This window comes from Mytilus trossulus, chromosome 6 (genome assembly GCF_036588685.1).
Source record: "Mytilus trossulus isolate FHL-02 chromosome 6, PNRI_Mtr1.1.1.hap1, whole genome shotgun sequence".
Lineage (NCBI taxonomy): Eukaryota > Metazoa > Mollusca > Bivalvia > Mytilida > Mytilidae > Mytilus > Mytilus trossulus.
The window spans coordinates 59,094,027-59,110,560 of NC_086378.1; the positions used below are offsets into that span (position 1 = coordinate 59,094,027).

At 31.4% G+C, this 16,534-nt stretch overlaps 1 protein-coding gene across 1 annotated transcript; it reads right to left on the reverse strand.

Moving 5' to 3' along the window:
- Positions 1–961: 961 nt before the first annotated feature.
- On the reverse strand, positions 962–12,671 carry LOC134721601 (uncharacterized). The gene is made up of 5 exons (XM_063584705.1): positions 12,433–12,671; positions 8,048–8,376; positions 5,882–6,228; positions 2,723–2,943; positions 962–1,717 (listed from the first exon to the last, which is right to left on the reverse strand). Exons 1-5 carry the CDS (start codon positions 12,433–12,435, stop codon positions 1,292–1,294), a joined length of 1,326 nt encoding a protein of 441 aa, XP_063440775.1. The 5' UTR covers positions 12,436–12,671; the 3' UTR covers positions 962–1,291.
- Between the last annotated feature and the right edge of the window lie 3,863 nt (positions 12,672–16,534).

Consider the following 16,534-nt stretch of genomic DNA (forward strand, 5'->3'; position numbering starts at 1 on the left):
AGTTTGGTAATTTATTTTTTTACTTTTTGTCGAGCCTGCAACCTTTGTTGCAGAAAGCTTGACATAGGGATATTGATCAGGCGGCGGCGTAATCTAACTTCTTAAAAGCATTATATTTTAGAAGGTAGAAGACCTGGATGCTTCATACTTTGTATATAGATGCCTCATGTTACGAACTTTCTGTCAGTCACATGTCCAATGTCCTTGACCTAATTTTCATGGTTCAGTGACTACGTGAAAAAAATGTTAAGAATTTTTGTAATATTAAATTCTCTCTTATTATTAGTAATTGGATAACTATATTTGGTATGTGCATACCTTGCAAGGTCCTCATGCCCATCAGACAGTTTTCACTTGACCTCGACCTCATTTCATGGATCAGTGAACAAGGTTAAGTTTTGGTGGTCAAGTCCATATCTCAGATACCTTGACCTCATTTTCACGGTCCATGGCTAAGTGTTAAGTGTTTGTGTTTTGGTCTGTTTTTCTTAATTTATAAGCAATAAGTCAACTATATTTGTTGTATTGAAGAATTGTTAGCTGTACATGTCTGCCTGGCATGGTTCATCTGACCTTGATCTCATTTTTATGGTTCATTGATCAATGTTTCGTTTATTTTTGTTAATGTTGAGTTTATGTGACAGTTGTAATAAAGCTTAATATTTCGGACTAGCAACATAATATCAATGATTAGTAAAAAAAGCAAGACATTTCAGGGTGTGCACTTTTGTGCAATGTTTTAACGTGTCAATTTCCTAGCAAACAAAAAAGATAAATTAAGAACCACATACTGTTTCTTTTGGTTTTTTTTTTGCATATAATAATAATAACAACTATTTTATGATGGGGGTTTAAACAAAAAATATTAAAAGCCATTCATTGCAAAAATTTATATATTGTTAATTTTAAAATAACACAATTGTTTATCCATGAGCAAAAATATAAGATAATAAAACACGAATTCAAAGCATCTGCAGACTATTTTATTATTTAAGAAAATGCTGCACGTAAATGGTACGTTTATGATTTAAAATACCAATATCAAGTTAATGCATTTTTTGGGGTTACAAAAAGCTGAAATAACGTACATTAAAAACCACATTACCATCTTACAAATACAAAACGATAAAGGCACACTCGAACTTTAAAACTTTAACACAAATGAATCAAATGTTATATACAATATTAAAATAAATTTGATGGATGTTTGACTTTTGTCGTTTTGTTTTATAATAATCACAGTAAGATAGTCATTGCAAATTAATTGTAGCAAATTAATTGTTGAAGTTTACTAATTTCTAGATGTAGCAAAGAAAAAATTAACCACAATTTGAGGGACGATGATAACAAACAATATTGCCCCGCCAAGTAGATGCATTGGAGGTTTGAAAATGTCATCTTTGAGCTCACATAATTCACTAAGACCATCAATGGTAGCATCATGTTTTGACTTGATATAGTCGTAATTTGCACATATTGTATTAACCTTTTCATCTGTAATTATTGGCTTCATACCAAAATGCAAAATCACAGCCACCAACAGGACCTGTATCGTGATCAGGACTAATAATTTTGATAAATTGATACACGAGGGTGATTTTGGTTGAAGTGGATCTGGCGTAGGACATTTCTCTGATTCGCTAGACTCCCCTTTGGTTTTATCTGAGTAATCTGGACGTCCTTCAGGATTGTCAACTTTTACCAAACTGCTAAAAACCTTCAAATTAACATAAAAGAAAGTTTAAATCCTACAGAAATTTTAAATTGAAGATATTGAATGTCCAAACAATGACATGAATATCATTGTAAAGGCACCCAATTATCTCCTTTTGGTGCAAACCAGTCTAATCAGCTGTACTTAAACTAAACAATTGTTAATCTTAGCGATTTCTGTTTTTTTTTTTTATTTTTATATTAATTTCGATATTACCTCTTTTTGTTTTATCTCTTATTAATTCAACAAAAATGCATGCTTCTTTCGAAGGCAGATTTTGAGATTAAATGAACGGTGACCTCATTTTGTATTCTATTTTCTGTTAAGTATATGGCGAAGTTCATTTATAGATGACTAATAGCGGAAGCCTATACTTGAAAAACAAATGGATTTATACTCTGGAGCCCCCTTAAAGCAACATGTTTAAGATATATTTTTTATCAGTATTTTTTAAGATAGATGTAAAACGTGTTTTTAAGATAGATGTAAAACGTGTTTTTAAGATACCATTTGAGACAGTCTGGAATTATATTTGTTTTACACAATAAATTAAAAACATTTCATTTATTTTTGTGAATTTTGACAGCGGCTATACATGTAAGATCAAGAAATATATCATTTATAAAAAAAAAATGATTTTTTCACTATTTTGTATTTTCCTTATAAATGATTCATTTTTGTAAGTCAAATTCCCTTTTATAGTGACAGCAGCCGCGAGACGTATAGTGTTTAGAAAATCTTGTCACTTTTGTTTTTTTTATAGTTTAAGCTTTTCAGCAAATTTTGTGTTATTTGAACATGTTGAACTTGTCCGCTTGTTCCATACGTTATTGGTGGTTTTCATTGCGTTTACACTGATGAGTTTGACTATCCATTTGGTTCCTTTTACTTTTCTATTAATGACTGATGAATTAGTATTTTGCTCTCTGCCTAACTTATGGTATTTGTTAAAAGATCATTTTCCTTAATTTAGAAAAGGTGTTATATCATTCTAATATTAAATATTACCTGCGTCATCAGCTTTAGGATTTCAATGTCTATCTTCGGTATGAGAGAAAACCTATAATTTGACTGTTCATCTATATCTTCACAGTAATTTGTTATTCGTGTAAAGCTTGGTAGTGGAATGCCAAGGTGTTGTCTAAATATCCGTTCTCTTTCCTTTACTTCATCATTTTCCATTGCATCAAATTTATCAGCCTTTGTCATTACACCAAATACTGGAATTCCTAAATATGAATATTAGTAGTCTGGAATTATGAGCTCATACAAGTAAAAAAAAACACTAAAAAAACACAAGTTTAATCATTGGTTTCCGCTGCTAGAGATCCAAAGGCTTTTCTAAAAAGCCGCATGCATTAAACTAGAAGAAATTTGAGAAAGATTTCAATAAAATAGAGTAGCAATAGATACTGGATGCCAAAATGGTGGTCGGTTAATGCCATTTCGCATTTTCACGTTTTCGCCCTTTATATTCTATAGGTCAAAAAGACGTAAATGCAAAATTGCGAAGTCGAACATGTCGAAAATGCAAAACACTAAGTCGAAAACGGAAAAACGCGAAATATTTTTTTTCCTATTTTTCGCGTTTTGCTTGTTCACAACTGTTCAATAATAGTAATTAGTCATTCAGTACTGTTTAAAATTTCAAGCAAAATAACAATATAGGAGAGTCAGCCGCATATCGATCTATAAACATTATAACCACAAATGACACCTCTCACAAATACATTCCTAGAGAAGCCTTTTTTCGCAAGTTTTCATTGTGTTATGGTCGTCAAAGTTCATTACTTTCCCTACACATTGGCAAATAAAAATGGTAGATGTTGGATCAGTTACTAACCAAACCATTAATGTTATTTAGAATATATTACGATAGACTATTGCTACATATACTTCTGCTATCTATGTCAATTAAAATTGAATGCTGTATAACTTTCTGACAACATAGTACTTTTAGAAACAAAATACAAAATCAAATGTTCATTGGTTTATTACAAGCACTGCAATTTCAGCAAGTGATATGTCCAGCATTGAATATTTGTTAAATTCTATTGCTTTGAATTCAACAGCAACGGCAAAATCAATTTAATAAGACGCATTAGAGAATACATTGGTAGATACTAAAATTTAGCAAAAATAATACTTCAAAACTAAGTAAAGTTTTTTGTCATCTTAAATATTGTACAATTATAGCCTTTGTATGAAGTCGATACAATGATGTATTGACCTGAAAGAAGTATATTGACTGAGGACGAAGTCCGAGGTCGATACATTCTTTGGGTCGATATATCCTGTATTGACCTCAAACATGAACATAGGCTATAAAAGAGGGACGAAAGATACCAAAGGGACAGTCAAACTCGCAAATCCAAAACAAACTGACAACGCCATGGCCAAAAATGAAAAAGACAAACAGAAAAACAACAGCACACATGACACAACATAGAAAACTAAAGAATAAACAACACGAACCCCACTAAAAACTAGGGGTGATCTCAGGTGCTCCGGAAGGGTAAGCAGATCCTGCTCCACATGCGGCACCCGTCGTGTTGCTTATGTGATTACAAATCCGGTAAATCGTCTAATTCGGTAGGTCAAATTCATGAAAGGGAAGGGGATTGTAGTTACGACGTAAGGAACATATCCGCTATCATTTGTGAAACGGTTATTCGATAACGGTCAACCAACTCGTGATGGCGTCCGTAAAATTTACGAAGGGATTATTTCAACTTCACCATTTGGAACTCTTGGTTTAATAGCTTGTCCTATTATTAATTTTCGACCATATTTGTATCAAAATCGTCATTTGATTTTGTAGGAATTTTATAGATGTCATATTCAGATATTTTCTCTTATACAATATTAACAAAATATTAGTTGTTATTTCATTTCATTTACATTTTTGGTTTTTTTTCTTACGTATTTGGATTTTTTTCTTCTTTAAATAATAGATCATAGATAATTATAAAACTTTTAACAATATCTTGAAATTCATGATATGACGTCACAAAGTTTATGGTTTTTTAGATATTCTTAAAAATAACCGTGCAATATTCTTTTTGCAATCAGCCGTTTTTTATCTACTTTCGAAACTATAGTTGAACATGTGACTCTCCCTTAACGAATCAAATTAGCTAAATTATACGAATTAATTATGTTAAATTATATGACCATATGAGAAATCTAATAAAAACTATACACTTTATAAGATACCGTTTAAACTATATACTTTATAAATAGCTATATATAGAGATGTCAAAAGATCTGAAAATTAATACTCGGATACTCGGTCATGATACTCGAGTTCTCGCGAGTACTCGGATGAATCTTAATAGTCAACTGACAAGTTTAGATTTTAGATGGAATGCAGAGTTTTTGTTATTACCTTTCATAAACAAATTAACATCACTATTATAAACTATATAAGATATGTTATAAACTATATAAGATATCTCATAAACTATATAAGATATATTATAAACTATATAAGATATATTATAAACTATATAACATTTATTATAAACTATATAACATATATTATAAACTGTATATTAATATATCTTATAAACTATATACGATATATTATTAACTAAATAAGAAATCTTACACAATATATGAGATATCATATATAAATATATGAAATCTGATAAAAAGTAATATAAGATAAAAAAATAAAAATATTTATAAGAATATATATATCATAAACTTTATAAGTAATCTTAGATTGTTTATAATATTTCATATATGTCATATAAGATATTGTATATAATATATGAAATATCTTACATAATAGATACGTTAGTTTATATATCATATGAGATAGCATGACATCAGAATAATAAGAAACAAGTTATACAGCTATTGAAACCTCTCACTTGTTCACCAGTAGCATAATAAAATGCCTGTTCAAAGTCAGGAATATAACAGTTGTTCTCAATTCGCCTGATGTGTTTGAACTTTTGATATTGCCATCTAATTGATTAGGGATTTTCAGTTATTCTGTGTTTTTCTTTCTTTATAAAATTCCATTATATTGACAACGATGTGTTAACAAAAAAACAAAAGGAAAAGTAAAAGGACTTTAAAGTTATAATTCATGTTATACCACTTTTTAGGAGAAAACCAACTCACATACACCAGTATCAACAGTTTCTGAAAACTCACCTCTGATACCGTTCGCAGCCTCACTCACACATTCCATCAGATGTATCGGGAGAGGGGCTTTAGGATCTAATGAACAAACAAATATAATTCGATCAACTACAAGATATTCATCACGTGTGTAATATTTTCTCTTTGCTCCATTTGTGCCATCGGCACTAAGGCAAGCTAAAACATCTTGAATTTTTTCATATTCAGTTAATCTCCCATAGAAAACCATATTCAGTAGTTCCTTGTTAACAGGGGTGTTTGTATCCTCAAAACCATTTATGTCAATAAATGTTGGCATCAAAATGTCATCGTCTTCACTGTTTTGACCTTTTCTTGTGTAGTACCCTTCTTTCTTGTAACTGAAATTATACATAGGTTGCCCATTTACTTACATCTCATTAGTTCTGTAAATAAGAAAATGTGGCTAAATCACTTCAACCTTTTATATGCGTTTCTCTCATCTTGTTGATAGTCATTTGTTTTAAAATAATCATGTAAAATAAATTTGATACTTTTATTATTTTTAATATGATATGGATGTGAACATTTAAACACGACAACAGGTTACAAAATAAATCGTGTATTGATTTTTGTTTGTGCTAATATTTGTTTGTGAACGCAAATATGAAAAACTAATTAATCTTGATGGTAACAGAACCTGAGAGACATTGATATCTAACCTAGACGTAGGTTCTACCTTTTGGTTATAGTTCATTGGAACATGGTCTGATGTCTTAAAGCTAAACAAAATGAAGATTGTTGATCATACATAACTGTTTATAACCGAAAAAACAACATGTGATTTCTAACACCAACTTTGTACAAACTAAATTTAGTTGTACAGTCATAAGGTTTATGATATCCAGGCAATCATTGAAATAAAAATGAATAATTCCTCACGAAATTAATTGCAATTTACTCCTAACCTTATAATTTGAAATTGTACGTTCCAGCGTGACACGACACCCCATATAAGCCTCTTTAAACAAACCTACTAGTGATCAAGTATGTATATTTTCTATTAGATATCCACGATAAATATTTACAATTGAGTCGAAAGTCTAACATTGGGATATCTAACTAAAGAATCATCTCAAAATTTTGAATTTAATGATCGTTTTACACGGCACATCAATACCTCTTTTACATTAATTCCAATAAATACAAATATATCCAATTAAATGGGTGAAATTTATCCACTTATAATTATAAATGATTATAGGTTGTTTGGTTGGTTAGTTGATCAATGTATAGCCTAACTAACTTAATTTTCTTATATGTATTGTTAGCATTTGATAGTTTGTACAATAGAAGTAGTACCTATTTCCCCTTAAAATACTGGTTAACAGGTCAGTGAAACTTGTTTTTTTAAATTTTAAATCTAAGCCGTTGCATTACAGGGACATGCAAGAATTGAAAAACTTGACTTTATAAATTTCCATTTTTCTTTGAATCCTCGGAATTTATGTTTTGTTTATGTGTGGTGTGTATTTTGTTTTCATAGTTATCCAATCTTGGTATTATTTTTTTACGTCGTGTCTATGTGGATCAGATAATTCCATCTTATCTGTTTCGCTAAATCGTCCTGTGTATTTAACTTGAGATAATAACGTGATAACCTAAATGGCGACTACAAATAAAAGACGAAAAAGCAATAAAAACTAATGTCTGAGCAACAAGAATCCCAATATAAAACAGGAGAGACTGGTTGCAGGTTCTTCGAAATATCGTAGAAGAGGTCTCCGTCTTGTCTCTCTGTTATATGAGGAGCATTAAAAATTAATGTTATTCTGAGTAACGATATTCGTTACATACTCTTCACATGACACTGTACACTTAAACCATAAACCATAAGTCATTATGCGTCTATTTGCGTTACGAATATGGTCAATATGGTTTTGAAAAACACAAGCTTAGCCTAAAATTATGTTTAACTTACAAAATATGGGATGACATTATTAACTAGTTTCATTTGTTTTGGATGCAATAGTGAAAAGGCTATAGTGAAAAAGTTAGTAATGAATAGCTTGTTATGTAAAATCACAGGTGAGATGTTGCCTTTTTTTAATTTCTCAATTATAGAAACTTGTCTCTCAATTGTCAATTGAACATTATACAAGTTATGGTCTAGAGACATTATCTTTTTTTTCAAACGTCACAACTCCACACTCAACATACCTGACGAGACGCTGTGTAACTTGTTTGGCATTTGTACCGAATGATCCATAATTAGCCACCCGATTCCAGCTTTCATCACTAAAGCTAGCAAATATTGTGTTTAGAAGAGAGGATTTTCCACATCCAGGTGGTCCAATTATAACGATATTCAGAGGACGTTTGCCCGAAGATCTTGTTCCTACTGTGTTTTGGCATTTTTGTATTAACATCTGTTTAGCAGCCCAGCCCTTTTTCTTTGTATTATCTACCCCCAGTGGATTATCCATCTCTAAATCACTATGATCTGAATCTTCTGCCTTTTGAGGTGTTTCCCTATCTAGTGCAGACATCTGAAAAAAAGAAAAGATAGGCATCCGAAAATTATAAGACTATTGCCAACATGTTAAACGACGAATGGACAAATAGAAAATGTTTGCTTTACTTCTCATCATCCAAAATAATGTTTAGAATAGTAAGCATATTAATTATCCGTGATATAAAAAAATTATAAATGTTCTATAAAAAGTCCAACATTACATACACTTAATGACACTCCCTTCAAGGACTTAGCACATTAAGATATTGGTAATATTGGGCTACACTGGCTATATATTTTTATAAAAGAGGGACGAAATATACCAGATGGACATTTAAACTCTTAAATCGAAAATAAACTGACAATGTCTGGCTAAAAATGAAAAAGACAAACTTTATCATATAATTAATAGGAAAATAAAGTAAAAAAATGGGCTCATTTAAGCTTGCATTCTGCATTCGATAGAAACATGCATTTTAGTTAAGTTACTTGCTTTCTATTGAACTAATATGGGAAATATAGGTAATGTCGAAATATGAAAAGAAATAAACTACAGAAATCGCCTAAACTTAACAATTATTTAGTTTAGATACAGCTTCTTTGAAAAATATATAAAAATATAGGTAAACGATGCGTTTTATAAAATATTTCTTAATGACAAAAAATGGCATTTTTGACAACAGGTTGATAATTTGGAACGTTTTCAATGATATATAAACATTATTAAAAAGTCATCTGGGGCCAAAACAAATCGATTTTTTTGGTTGATTTTTGTACAATATCGCAAAGTAACAACTAAAAACTGTAAGAAATAAAATTTGTTATAAAAATAACGTTTAAAACGTTTAAACATGTTTGTACCCTCAAACCTCCTTAAGTAACTCTATATGTATCCCATGCATACCAGACAACATATAAGCTATCTGTTCTAATTTCTATGAACGTTATGTGATTCTCGATTGTGAATTCACGATGTTTACTGTTTGTTCTTGTCTACACCATTCCCGATTAAAATTTGTCAAAAGTCTGATAAGGGGTCTAAGAATCGTGACTGGAAATTTAAACGTTACTTAGATTTATAGAAAAATCATCTTTCGTATCACGACAAAAAATAGAAAATTGATCAGGAAGCGTCCACATTCAGCCGTTTCTAGTCGTAATTTCTTCAATGCAATTTTCCCGTCTCATTCCGTTTCTAATCCGATTTGTATTTTTGCAAGGTAAAAAACAACCGAATATATCACTACAGCTGCATCCCTATTCTAACTAACGGAAGTTTTCTCTAATGCAGCGTTCATACAGTGCCGATAATGGCTACTGTCTCAGATAATCAGCTCTTAGTCATGTAAAATTAAAAATAATGGATTACTATCCTTGTGATCTTGAATGTCATTAAATTGTAAATACGAAGTCGTATATGTTCGTAGACAATTCCTACGTTTATGAAATGGGCAGGAGATGTCAGCCACAGGTTGGTGCGTCCCGTAACATTTGGGAAAGTCAACCAATTGGGTTAATTCTGATTACAATCATGACTATGTCGTAACTGATTCTGATGAATTGAATTAAAATCGTAACAAAGTTCTGTGAATTTTGGACGTTGTCAGCTGAAAAATAGAATTGAGAGATACCAGAGGGACAGTCAAAATAGATTGAAAATAAACCGGAAAAATTGTCATTGTTTTTTTTTTGTCAATTGAGTCCAGATTGCATTCAGATATTGCCGAATGCGAACTGTCAATACCGAAAACATTCCGAAATAATCCAGTTATAAATACAAAATTCGGCAATGATACCCACGGCAGAGTCCCGACAGAACACAACACGACAATGTCCAGACGAAGCCTTGTTCTATAAGGAATAGCAGACTTCGATAGGATTGCGTTCTAACAGTATCTGATCATCCCAAATATCGCGACAGTTTTCTAATGCGGGGTTCACACATTGACGATTATTGCTCCCGTTTGAGATCAGACAGCGATAAGACACGAAAAGTGAAAAAGGTCAGATTACTATCCTCAATTATCTGGAATGTACTATCATTGTCTGAACGCAGTTGTTTGAGCTCGTATCAGATTCCTACGGGTCGGGAATAGTCCGGATAGTTCGGCGAATCACCCCAACAGTTAGGTTCGTCCAGTAACATTTAGGGAAACTCAGACGGTTTTATCTCGTCGAATTACAAGTGTGACTATGTCGTGACAGATTCTGATGTATCGGATAAAAAACCTAACAATTATCAGTGTTTTTTGGACAGTGTCCGGTGGAAGGGGACTTTTCTTACCCAGGAATAGATTATCTTAGCTGGAGTTGGTAAAAATTTATGAAATTTTGTGTCATCAATGCTCTTCAACTTCGTGTTTTATTTGGACTTTTTAACTTTATTGATTTAAGCGTCTTTAATTCATAGAAGAAACGTTCGTCTGGCGCAAATGAAGAATTGTAATCCTGGTATCTATGATGAGTTTATCTTAACAATGTTTGTCCCAAATGAAAAAAAAACAGTTGCTAATCTATTCATGCTATGAATAGTTACAAATAATTAACAAATCTAACAATCTGTTATAAAGCCTATTGACGATTTTTGCGAGGCAAAGTTATTTGTAGATCTTTTCTTTCTGATTTCTTCTTATCTTTCTATTATAATTATCATGAAACCATTGGTAAAATACGTTTTAAGGGCAATAACTCCTACAAACAAATTGACCTACGGTTTATATGAAATGGACAGAATGACAATATCACCACTGGTAACATGTTTCCCTTGTAAGATATTATCAATTGATAATCGTTTTTTAAAATAAAGGATCGGACAAAACTTGCATTTTAATCTGGTGTTCTGTATCGGCCATGTCGGCTATGCTCGCGATGTTGTTTCCCAGGCAGGGTCATCACACATTTTTAAACTTAATGTCCGAATGACGATTGTAGACAAGTCTGCGTAAATGATGGCCCAGTTTCAAAGGAGATGATCTTTTTAAAAGTTTACGAATGACGAAAGACGACAGACAACGGACGTCAAGAGACACCTAAAGGTGATTAGGAAGCAATATTTATCAGATATTCTACTTGTTTCCGTCAACTCCCAAAGACTACATTTTATGAATGTTTAAAAAAGTTTATGATGTCATTGTCTCAAATATATTTAACTACAGTCAGTAAAAAATTGTTACCACAAACTGAACTTAAAAGTTCAGATATTTAGGATCGTCACGTCTCGATTCCGTGACAAATATCTACCCTAGTGGTAAGTCTTACATACTGAACTTATTTAAACCTGAACCATAAAGGACAATTAAGTATTAAAGTGGACACAATGAAATATGCTATTTTGGTTCTGTATATGTGAGAACTTTAAATTTACAAAACATAATGTGCTTAAATAAAATTGGCAATTATTATTTAGTTTAATAGTTAAAAGGCGTCGATCTAAAGAATAACGTAATTCAGTCAACATAATGAGGCTTAAGTTATATGGTCTAGTCATTCACTATACTTCATTTTTCTACCTACAAAACAATACGTGGTTATGTAAGATTTCTTTCTTTGATTGTCATAACTATGTCCTTGGTTATTGATATGATTCTTTTTTCGTAAATGATCTGACACGTTACCGTTTTGTTAATCTTTTTGGTAATAATGTTTATGCTGACACCACAAAACTTACACTGAGTACAGACAAACCTATGCACTGCGTAAAAGTTTGAAAGTTGTTGCTGAATCGACAAATTTTTATTTAAGATTTTGAGTATCATTCTTAAAATCTACAGATGAAATAAAAAAAAAATGCTCGTGGATACACAGTCGTTAATTGTACATATTTATATGTATATCATCTCTATAGTGTCCATGCCCAATAATACTGATCGATATACAATAACAAACTATTAATACATGAGGTGATCATATAAAATAAATTTCAACCAATATCAAGGAAATACTCATGTAAATGTGTAGAAACGGACACAGTGATTTGCATTTAAACATTTTTTGTCATAAATTATCTTCATCTTCATTTAGAAAATAAAGGTGAGTTATAACTCTTTCATTTGAACATGGCAGCAACATTATCTTTTATATTAAATCTTACCATTCACAGAAAATTCGAACTTCCTCTTTTCTTTTATTTATGTTGACACATTACTGCTAACAAATAGTCTGTAGTTTCTACTTTCGGTATGACAAATCGGGTTTTACCGATTCACAGGTAAAGCTCGATTGAACAGGAGCGATGTATCCTTAGTCCAATGGAAACTCAACATTTTTTCGTTCATACAATGTTTGTTTTTTTTTGGTTAAGTATTGACTGTATGACGAAACTCAGTCATTGACTCTAAATTCACATGATATTGTTTAAATTTCTATATAAACATTCTTTTAAATATAGATTGCAACGTTACCTATGTTGTATTTTATGTACTTTTGTTTGTCTGTTTATTTTGCGACTTTAAAAAGTCTGAATGTCATTTACGTATCTTTCGCACCTATTTTACACCTCTTTTGATGAACTAAATGTTACATCGTATTTTACGTTTCACAGATGACGACATATATGTGCGAATTATAGAACCACGTTACCACAATATCGTCCCCTTTCTTCGGTTATCATCTACCGTATTTAGTGTGTCATTTATATGAAGAATTTGGCGGGTGCTGTTGTTTATACATTTTTGCCATGACATTGTCCGGGTTTTTTTTTATCAGCTAACGAGTTTGATAATTATGTTGTTACCTTTCGCCTCTCTCTTACAATCTTATTTTGTTTCATTTTTATGTTCAGATAAAAGCATTTTAGAATATAAGAACTTTTCGCTCGGAGTTTAATTCAATCTGTATTGGTTTGATTTAGTAAAATAATTACTGTTCGAAACTGTAATTGTTACAATTAAGCATCGTAGTACTTCGCGTCAATTTATCACTGAATTGAACGTATCTAACGCAAACTTCGTGTAAAAAGATTTACAAACACTTAATACATTGACATATGAAGAATGAAAATGGGGTCAAGGCCACACAATACTATAGATGACCTATAATTGCTTATAGTGCTTAAAAACAGATTTTCAATAAAAGATGAGGTCAATGTAAAAGTAAACTTACCAGACTGACAAGCATTCCAATCATGTAACTTTGATCACTGATCGATGAAATGCAGTCGAGGTCGGGTGAACTCTGTATGACGAATATATAGATCTTGCAAGGAACCCGTATGTCAAATATAGTTGTCCTTTTACTAATAACAAGTGAGATATGAATATGACATGTTAGTTATTATAAATGAGGTCAAGGACAAATGACATTTGAGATACTTAAACTTTTTAACTCAAAATATCTGCATACAAAGTACAAAGTATAAAGCATCCAGGTACTCTTAAATTGATACAACTAGTTAACATCGCTTCCGCCACCGTCACCAGATATTAGTTCTTATGTATTGCGTTTTGTTTCCTTCCTTTCGTTGAGACGATTAAAACTGTACTAGCCGTATTCAAATATATAATACATGTAACATTTTGTGAACTATGTTAGATAAAAATCGATGGGTGAAAAACACACAAAAATATATTTGGTTGCTCAGGTTAATAGTTTTGACATTTTACTAATATTTTCCTGCCAGTCAATGATAAATGTAATGCAAGGATTAGTTACAGACGAGTATTGCACTAATCTATTAAAAGTAGGACCCCACTTTACAGTTTCAATGTTTTCTCTTTTCGTTTGTAAACAAGAGGCTCTAAAGACCATGTTTCACTCGCCTTGGTCTATGTGTATATTTAACAAAGGAAACTGACCATCATCGTTAGGTGAACAGAATTAATAACAACAATCTGTTTTGTTGATCTAGTATTACTAATCCTTTAGTCTGTTTAGTTTCTCTCTATATTCTTTAGGTTTTTTTTCTCAAAATACCAACGAGGGTAAAACAAATCCTCATTTAAGGGCAATCACTCCTTTAACGAGGGACAGTCTACTAAAAAAACGGCAACATTGAACTTGCCTGTAGATCATGTAGATCTTGCCTTGCTGATCATCTGTGTGATTTTTTTTTATTATATAGCATGGTGTGGGTAAATCATCACTAAAAAGTAACAACTCCAATAAAAAGTCATTGGACGACTTCCTACAAATTGTCTCAATTATAGATCTTCTCCCGGTGATCATTTTTATTAATTGAAGATTCCTTCCATCTATTATAAAAAAAAGTAAAATAACAAAAAAACTAAACTCCGAGGAAACTCAAAACGAGAGTCCATTATCAAATGTCAAATTCAAATGATAAAATGCATCGAACGAATGGACAACAACTGACATATTCCCGACTAGGTACAGGCATTTTCAAATGTAGAAAATTGTTGAACGACAGTTGCGTCAAATTTAATACTATCGATAATGATGAACAAAACAAACAGACAAAAACGCACAAAAATATGTACAAATCTTCATCAAAGGACAATAATGAGGAGTCCTGCAACTGAAGATTTCAACCATAAACTGTATTGTAGAACTTGCTTGTCCTTTTGATCATTTTTTTTCACATTAAAATTTCTCCTGGTCGATTATTGTTTTCAAGATAATAGGCAGAAATTAAAAAAAAAGTTGTAAAAATTGTCATTTAAGGACAATAACTCCTACAGGAAATGGTCTGACAGTTTCGACGTATATGGACAATTGGTAGAGATCAACATTCTGAACAATTAAGTCTTTTCAGATTTCCTCTATTTATAACAGTTCTTAATTATCAATTTAATTAAAATCAAATCCTTGAAATGCTCCAGTTCTCATATGCCCCCCTCATTTGAGTTTAATTATATCTTGATTATGACAGGAGTGGAGAGGTATGTAGTGGATCGTAACCCATCAAGTTGGCTAGCGAAGATGTCATTGTATATGAAAACCGTCATGAGAATAATGGAGAACTATATGTTAGACTAGTGTGTATTAATTTTATTAGTAGTTTTGATGAAATCAATTCTTGAACACTGGAGTTAATACACGATTTTTGATAAAGTAAATTGTCTTAAATCTAACAGTTGATTCTCTTTAACTCTGGAATTACAGAGCTTAAAATTTAAAAAAATGTTGACACAGATATTGTATTTTTCGTTTTCTGGTAATTTAAATTGATAGTAAAATGCAAATATTTAATCAAAATATTTATATGCAATACATGTAGTTATCAAAAGTACCAGGATTATAATTTAGTACGTCAGACGCGCGTTTCGTCTATATAAGACTCATCATCAGTGACACTCAAATCGAAATATTTATAAAGCCAAACATGAACAAAATTGAAAAGCATTGAGGATAAAAAATTCCAAAAAATTGTGCCAAATACGGTTAAGGTAATCTATGCCTGGAATAAGAAAATCCTTAGTTTTCCGAACAAGAGGCTCTCAAGAGCCTGAATCGCTCACCTTAATTTTTTTGGTTAAATCTCTCATCAATGATTATTTTGGCTTTTCAATTTATTTAAATGTTCTTTGAATCGTCCTATTTTCTTCAAAAGCAAAAAAAAATCATTTTCTCCTATGTTCTATTTTAGCCATAGGAGCTATGTTTCTTGACATACAAGGAAATGAAATATAAAATTTATACTAGATACTCTGAAATTCATTTAGCCTAAGTTTGGCTGAAATTGATACAGCAGTTTCAAAGGAGAAGATTTTTTAAAGTAAGTCAACATGATGAACAAATTGTGAAAAAAGTCTTTAAAGGGCAATAACTCCTTAAGGGGTCAATTGACAATTTTGGTCAAATTGACTTATTTGTAGATCTTACTTTGCTTAACATTTTTGCTATTAACAGTTTATCTGTGTCTATAATAGTATTCAAGATAATAACCAAAAACTGCAAAATTTCTTTAAAATCATCAATTCAGGGGCATTATACCTGAAAAACCAGTTACCCAATTCGGCTGAAAATTTCAGGACAGGTAGACCTTGACCTAATAAATACTTAAACATCTTGTCTTATTTGCTCTAAATGCTGGAGTTTTTTGAGATATAAGCCAAAAACTGCATTTTACCCTGTAATCTATTTTTAGCCATGACGGCCAAGTTAGCAAATATGAAGCACAATTAAAAATTGTCATTAAAGGACAATAACCCCTTAAGGGGTCAATTGACAATTTTGGTCATATTAACTTATTTGTAGATCTTACTTTGCTGATCATTTTTGTTGTTTACAGTTTA

Bases quoted from the DNA above. Each gene is read 5' to 3' on its own strand.
- LOC134721601 (XM_063584705.1), bottom strand. The intron at 2,944-5,881 runs GTGAGTTTTCAG...ATTCATATTTAG, and splicing joins GGCTGCGAACGGTATCAGAG to GAATTCCAGTATTTGGTGTA. The intron at 1,718-2,722 runs GTAATATTTAAT...GTTAATTTGAAG, and splicing joins TCCTAAAGCTGATGACGCAG to GTTTTTAGCAGTTTGGTAAA.